At 39.6% G+C, this 8040-nt stretch overlaps 1 protein-coding gene across 9 annotated transcripts in view; it reads left to right on the top strand.

Moving 5' to 3' along the window:
- Window positions 1–8040, top strand: part of Erich1 (glutamate rich 1) — a 176028-nt gene that overhangs the window by 72442 nt on the left and 95546 nt on the right. For 8 of the 9 annotated variants that reach the window (XM_029562219.1, XM_029562221.1, XM_029562220.1 and 5 more), the window contains one exon: window positions 5148–5342. In XM_029562219.1, coding sequence (XP_029418079.1) covers window positions 5148–5342 — 195 coding nt within the window. Of the gene's footprint in view, window positions 1–5147; window positions 5343–5592; window positions 5697–8040 lie in introns of those variants that run through there. The other variant, XM_017797484.2, reaches the window with a different exon arrangement.

Raw genomic sequence — 8040 nt, 5'->3', positions numbered from 1 at the left:
ATTAATAAACCTATATAGATCTCTATCATTTGTTTAGGCTTTTTTATTTTTAGCTTTTACATATAAAACCTTTTTAATAAAATATCTCCATTTTTATGTCCTTTTAACATCTTTTATGTTTTTTTTTTTATAACCATGAGGCATAATAACATTAACAAATAAATTTTTTGTCTATTGTGAGAATTTTTTTCCTGGGGATACTAAGCAATGTTTATCCGCTTTTTAGGTTGTAGTATCAAACCAATGTTTGATTACAGTTAAGTTTTTTTTGCGAGGGGAAACCAATAAATTTACTGAGCTTACTTATAGAGATGACTGAGGGCTTACTGATATGTATGGGTGACCTGACAGTATATTGGAAAGCCTTAACCCTGTATGGAGCAATCATTTTCTTTCTAGCTTTCCCCAGATAATATACTTTAGTCCTCCCCAAACCCTGGAGACCATATGTGATTAGGGCCAAATTACATACAGTTGGCTGGGAAGAGCATCTGGATACTCAGGTGAGGGTCCAATGACCCTGTTTACCCCTCCTCCTTTAATTAAAGAGTACAATAGTTAAGTCAACAAGTCCAATTATGATGATCTTTTGTTAGTGGACACAGTTGAAGTCATGAAGATGGTAGTTGTTGGACTGAGAAGAAAGTAGTGCATAGCATCATCTTATTAAAAGAACATGAAATCTAAATTATATACATAAGATAAGTTAATATTACCCATGTACATACTGTGTTTTATAAGTTTTTAGGTAAACCAATTAAAAATCATTTTTTACCTTATGTAGTTTAGAGAGTGGTCTGCCAAAACCTTGCTTTAGGTAGAAAGAAGCAACTGGTACATAGTTAAACATTATCAAATTGATGTTCATAACATCCAGCATAACCAGTCTAAGAAAACTGCCGTGCTTTAGTTACTGACAGAGGAATTCTGGGCAGATGATCTTCTCTGTCCATCAACTGTGAATTGTCTCTTTTTTAAAAAAATCTTTTTTTTTCATTAGTTAAATTTATCTTTGTATTTTTTTATACATTTACATTAGTCTGTAGTAGTGACTTTACTCAGTATTGTGACCAAATAGAGAATCCCATTAACTACTTTTGTTATACACAGCAATACCGTTTTTTGAAATTAGTTTACATCTTAGGTGTTTTTAACTGCACAATGCCTTTACTCTTAGGCTCTTTTGTTGTTCCCCTTTTTCTTGTCACAGGGTCAGGGGGCCAGCCTGAACCTGGAAAGGAGTCTTGGAGAACATATCTTGAGATAATAGGCTTGAGTCTGAAGTGGGAGGGCCAATACCATCTCCAGAGTCAGCTTCAGTGAGCTCAAAAAGCACATGACAATTTACCAATTTAATTAATACAATAAGCATTTGTTTTTCTTTAAAAGTTTTAAATTCTTTATCCATATTTTACTTTTAAACTAAGGTAAGACTGTTAACTCATATGGTGAATTTCTTTGACGAGGGGTGTCAGTTTGGATTGAAAAAAAATCACAATTTACCATATATAATCTTGATTAAGTCCCCATAGCCTGGAGAATAAGGAATACAGAAAGCAGTGATGCCTAAAAGAACTCACAAAGAGACAGTATCACAATGCTCTTTCCCTGTAGTCTGTCCATGACATTGTAACTAGAAAGTACCTAGGGAATGATGGGGCAGGAACAAAAGCAAGCATAGAGCATCTAAGCATCAGAGAGGGAAATACTCTAATCCAGAGAAAAACAGGCTTAGAATCACAACACAGAAAAGGGAGGGAATTAAGACCAGTGGAGTCCGTATCTTAAGCCTCCCACCCAAGTAGGCTATTAACCTCCCATTGTTGTAGCAATGTGTTGGTAGTAGTTTATCTCTCGTAAGGTTTGGCCCTGGAATATGGGAAATTCCTATGAGCTTCCCGGGTCTAGCCATCATAATGTGTCAGTTTCCTTTATATCTGGATAGTCTTGAAGGCATATGGCTAGAAAAACTTTAAGGTCTCTTTAGAAACTGACAAATATTTTATGTAAAAGTAAAAATTTAAAATAGCTATTTTTAGAAATCAGTAAATATACCATATAAAAGATGTTAAAATCCAAATAATTTTTTAAATTTTTTTTAACTATTAGGTAAAGATGTCATGTAAACAATGTCAAAACTTAAAAATAATTCCTTTTAAAAATTTGTAAATATTTTAAACAATGTAAAAACTTAAAAGTCATCTTTAAAAAACAGTAAATATACCATACAAGAAGTTAAAATTCAAACAGGCCAAAACAGTGTTAAAATTTAAACTCCCATTGTGGAGATCTGGCATTTTTTTCTTAGTTTGCAAAAATTCAAAACAAAAATAAATTGGCCAGTAAGTTTTTGGGCTATCACCATAGTGAGTCCCAGGCTGGGACTACAGGGAGACCCTGTCTCAAAAAGACCAAAAAAAAAAAAAGAAAGGAAAGAAAAGAAAAGGCACAAATGCCAATCAAGAGCCAAGGTGCTCTAACAGACAGCTTGCTTTCCCATTTGGATGGCATACTAGGGTATCCAGGGGAAGGTGGTGGATTAAGTAGATGCAAATGTCAACCCTACATTAACATGTTCTTATGAATACAACTGAGAAGTATATAATAATGTGGGAAGTAACTGATTAAACAGTGATGCAACAATACTATTATGATTTGTATGTGAAATGTACCTACCAGCTCATGCATTTGAACATGTGGTCCCCAGCTGGTAGAGCTGTTTCAGGAGGTGGAGCCTACCTGGAAATATGGGTCATTGAAGGCTGGGCCTTATGAGTTACAGCCTACACCTGTTTCTAGCCCATGTTCTCTGCTTCTTAACTTCCCTGTAAAATGTGACCAGCCTTGCATTCTTGCTGCCATAGCTTCAAACTGCCGTCACCACGTGCCTTCACTGCCAAGATGGAATGTATCTCCTAAGTCATAAGCAAGAACAAATCTTTATTCTCTTTACTTGTTTTTGTCAGGCTCTGTCAAAGCAACAAGAAAAGTAACTACATGTGAGACCTTGGATGACAGTCTAGGAAAGGGCTCATTTGAACCCCGTGAAGCAGACTGACCATCAGAATATTTATCCAAGTAGAGAGTCCAGAGGCTGGCAAGAAATAGAACCCAGTACTCTGATGGTTTCCTTCAGAGGCCTTGCCAAATTCCGTACCTGGGTATAGAAGGGAAGAACTGTATAAAAGGTCTCCAGTGATACAGTGGTCTTGGGCAGTATTGGGAATCTGAGAAGACAAGGGTCACCCTTCCTTGAGCACAGCTCTGTGGGCTGCGCCCTTGTAACCAAGGCAGAGCAGAGGTATGTGACTATGCTGGTTAGTTTTTGTCAGCTTGACACAAATTAGTGTTACCTGAAAAGAGGGAACCTCAGTTAGGAATTGCTTCCATCAAATTGGCCTGTGGGCATGTCTGTGGGGTACTTTCTTGATTCATGATTGATGTGAGAGCCCACTTTGGGTCTTGCCATCCCTGGGCAGGTGTGCCCAAGTTGTATAAGAAAAGTAGCTGAGCAAGCTAGTAAGAACATTTCTCCATGGTCTCTGTTTCAGTTCGGGCCTCAAGTTCTTGTCTGAATTCCCTCAAAGATGGGTTATGCCTTGGAGGTACAAGATGAAGTAAACCCTTCCATCTTCAAGTTGGTTTTGGTTGGCATTTATCACAGCAACAGAAAGTAAACTAAGACAGTGAGCATTTGCCATGTGTACAGCCTACCTTGTTTTAGTCTTGGCCCTTGAATGTCCTACTTACCCCACTATGACTAGCAGAGCAAAAGGGAGGATCCCTCTTGAGGAAGATATCTTTTCCAAGACCCATATAATTTATGCACATTGAGTGAACGTTTACCAAGTATGCCCCCCCTCAAAAACAAATACAGGACAAAGCACACTGAAAACAGCTAAAGCATGTGCAGGAACAGGATATGTCAGTGCTCTCAGACACAGACTTAAAATAACAGCAATAAGATATTCAAGGAAAAGAAAAGACTAAGAATATTACAGCAATCAAATGGAAATTCAAGATCTGAGAAATATAACTGAAGTTCAGAACATAAAAGATGAGTTGAAACAGTAGCTTAGATTCAGCATAAAGAGCAGTTCTGATTAGTCAAAGAAAGTCCTAAGGATGAAGAGTCAAAAAAGGGTAAAAGATACATAAAAGAGCCCAACCAACACAGGCACAACAGAAGGTCTGATACTCACATGGCTAGAGTACAGGTAGAAAAAGGAGGACAGAACAGGAGATTTCTAGAGATGGTAGTGGGGCTTTTCAGAATGATAAAGGGCAGAGTCATAGGTTCATGTTCTGCAGACTCTGGCAGAACTAATACAGAAAGCATCATATGTAAACACATCAGACTGCAAAAAGCCAGTGACAAAAATCTGACATTGATAAGGAAAATATGGTACATGTACACAATGGAGTTTTATTCAGCTGTGGAACAAATGAAACTATGACCTTTGCAGGACAGGGAGGGTTGGGGCATGGAAATAGAAAGGATACTATGAGATGGAGGAAGAGGTCTAAAAGGAGTGCAGAGAGAGAAACAGAGGGTGTGGAATAGCTATGAAAGAAGGTAGGACTAGCTAGGGATCAGCACGAGTGGGAGGGGGCCTCAGTACAACCAAGAAGAACAGGTACGTGGATGAAAATGTCACAGTGAAATTCATTTGTTTGTATGCTAACCAAACAATAAGTAAATAAACTGGAGATTTCAAAGCAGCCAGAGAGAAAACACCTTATCTTTCCAAGAGCAATGTCTAGACCTTCAGTAGAACAAGCAAAGCTGGCCTCTTAAGTGGGTTTCCTTGATTTGTCCAAAACAACCAGCAGTCTTACTATTTTGCTTTGTTTTTCAAAGATTTATGGTGTGACTATGAGCACAGTTTTCTTGTCTGATTTCTGCTGCTGTCTGTGATTCTGAATCACATGTTGAGCTTGGAAGGTGTTTAAAAGATCAGACATATAATCAGACGAGCTTTCCAGTGTTGTTAAAATAGTGGCACTTCATTGTCTTTCTTTTCAGAGATCTCCAGTTCTCTCCTGAGAGCTTGTTATGTATATTCCATACATACCACTCCAAGTGCAATGTGCACTTGAAAGCTTATCTTGAAACTAAGACCCTATCTCTGTGTGACTTCTTCCAGGTATTTCTACGGACTCAGATTCAGCTGTATGTATGGAAGCTACTGAGGAGCTACTTCACCTCCTTGGGTCTCACAGCATGCCTCCCTCAGATGTGCTCGTTCTGGATCACATGAAAACTCTGCTGCTTCTGCAGGACACCAAGAGACTAAAGAGTGCTCTGAAGATGTTCTCAGAACATTGTATGATGTCACCCAGTAAGTACTATATCTCCTCAAGGACTTTCTATGGATCAGAATATAAATAATGCTCATAGGACCTAGAAGAATAGACTCTCAAAAGAAAAAGGGCTTCTTGTGTCTCTGGTTAGCTTAAAAGGGTTTCTCATAATGTATGCAGAAATACATGATTCATCTGATTTTTCATCCTTTAAGCTATCAATTCTTAGGGCCACTTTCTCTACATTTACTTGGAATTGAAAGAATTCATTTCTTCCTCCCTTTACAGAAACTTCTCTACTGACTTGGTAGAAAGGTAAAATTTTCTGTCCTTCAAAGATCTTGGTAGCTTATTAAAAACTCATTGTTAAGACACAGCAGAAATATTAAATTATTATTATGATCGTTCTTGTGTTTACTTCCTCAATCTTAATCAGGTACCCACTCAGTGCAAACTATAGTATGTGGGACCAACTGTGCTCAAGTCTTCCCTAAGCCATGTGTAGGGATATGGTCCTGGTAGGCACATTCTTACCTCAGAACCTGCAGACACTGAGGATAGAGCACAAGCCAGTCCTGGTGGAAGCAGTGCACAGGCTTCAGTTGGATAAGTGAAGAGAGACCTACAGAATGCTGTGATGAGTCCCAGGACTCTTTATTATGCTTGCTTCCAGCTCAGACATTTTCTTAAAGTTGAAGAGACAAGACTCACATATAAAAACTAGTAGCAAATCAAGTCAAGGAACAAGAAAGCAAAGCAGTGTTGTACTGGCCTAGCAAGCCAGTGAATGACTAGAACAGGGAGCACTTTGAGTTTTTAGAGAGATCATTGTGGTAGGAATAGCCAGAAGAACCTCCACATGCAAATGTGCCTATCCATTATGGAGAAGAGGTATATCTCACATCTACCTGTGCCAAGAGCTGCTCAGGTCCTGGGCTCCTCAGTGAAGAAGGCAGAGGAAGGCCCTACACTTGGTAGCCTGTGTCCCAGTGATGGAAGCAAAATGAGGTATTATAAATAGGTATTATAAGATATCTTCAGGTCTCAGAAGTGTGAGCTGTAGAGAACAACACAGAGCAGAAGGTAGGTTTTCTTGCAGCTATGTCCTGACTCAGACAGGAGTCAGCCCGTGAATTAGGAGCAAAGAAGAACCAAAGTGCAGAGCAGCAAGGAGGTGTGTATAGTGAGCAGAAGACAAGATTGGGGTATGGGAAGAGCCCTAGTGAATCATAGTAGTGTGCTGGCTTTTGTTTTCAGAAACACAAAGTTCGTAGAAGACTTTGAGTGGCAGCTCTTATAGCTTCAAGTCTCTGGGATACTGTGTTAGGAAGAAAAGGACAAGAGTAGATGGAGGGATGGGGTTACTGTATAATAGTTGATACCAAAGTATCTATCAACCAGAGTGAAGTAGTAGGAGCAGGCAAGTATGGACAAGTTCAAGGCTGACTAGGGGAAGCCGTTGGGATTTGCTGGCTAAGTGGGCATGGGATATGTGGCCCAGATGTTATGGGACAGATAAGACAACACCAGGAGATGCAGAAGCAAGTTTATTTAGGCTGTAGCCTTGGCCCAGAGACTCCTGTCTCAAAGTTCTGAGCCTCAATTAAGAGGGGTATATGTATTTTATAGGGTTTCATATTCATGTACATTATACATATTCATAAAAAAAATTAAAGTTTCCAAAGAAACCCAAGGAGGCTCTTATCACATCTGTCTCAGGCTGTGGATACGATGTCCCCATCCTCAGCCAGGTTCCAAAGGTGCTATCACATTAGTTTTTTTCTAAAACCATAACTATCTAGCTGTACCAGCATCCTAACCACAAACTTGTCAGCTGAACTCTACTATCAGAGACAGAGTGAAAAACCAAGGATTAAAATCCATATTTTCCCTGTGTCACAGACACACCACATTTTGGCTTGAGCCCATGTAAGTGACAAATACCAGTGGCAGGAGGAACATCATCAGCATGGCGTGTAATGTGATCCTGCTAGGGCCCCGGTTTTGGCAGGGAGGAATGGAGTATTATGAGGCGCAGTGGTCACCTGGCTAGAGCTGAGGGGAAACTAGATGAAAAGGCCTCATTGTGAGGGATGAATAAGGAATCAGATGAGGTACGAACAAGATCACCTGTAAGAGAACTGGTCACGGAGTATGGGAAAGGAAGCTGGAGGAGGCAGTGGGATCGAGAGGTGTATGGACAGAAAAGCAGGCTAGACTGCTCCTTGGAAGCAGGGATGGGTATCTGAGAAGAAGAAGAAGAAAGTCTTTAGATACTCCCATGAGAGCAAGGTCTACTATCTAACAGGCCAGCAGTTCTGTATTTTTTAGTTGGTTGTCATGCCTACTGTATTAGGTATTTGACAAATTTAAATATGTATATTAAGGTTTTATAGCAAACTGGAAAACGCTTTTAAGAATTTTAAAGGAGACAAGGCTCACTGAGAAAGAGCACTTGCTATGCTGGCATAAGGACCCAAATTTGAATCTCCAGCCCCTACATAAAAAGATGGGAATGACCGCGCAGAAAATCACTGGCCAGCCAGCCAAGCCAAAATAGCGAATTTCTAGTTCAGTGAGAGACCTTGTCTTTAAGGAAGAAGGTAGAGAGCAGTAAAGGGAGATACCTGAAGCCATCCTTTGTTCTCCACATGTGTGCACAAGGGTGTGTACACTCACATGTGTATGTAATACACACACACACACACACACACACACACACAATTTTAAAGCTTA

The sequence above is a fragment of the Nannospalax galili genome, unplaced genomic scaffold (genome assembly GCF_000622305.1).
Source record: "Nannospalax galili isolate Female #2095 unplaced genomic scaffold, S.galili_v1.0 scaffold134, whole genome shotgun sequence".
NCBI classification, from domain to species: Eukaryota; Metazoa; Chordata; class Mammalia; order Rodentia; family Spalacidae; genus Nannospalax; species Nannospalax galili.
Note: the sequence above shows the minus strand (reverse complement) of the source record. Positions and strands in the feature narration are given on the sequence as shown.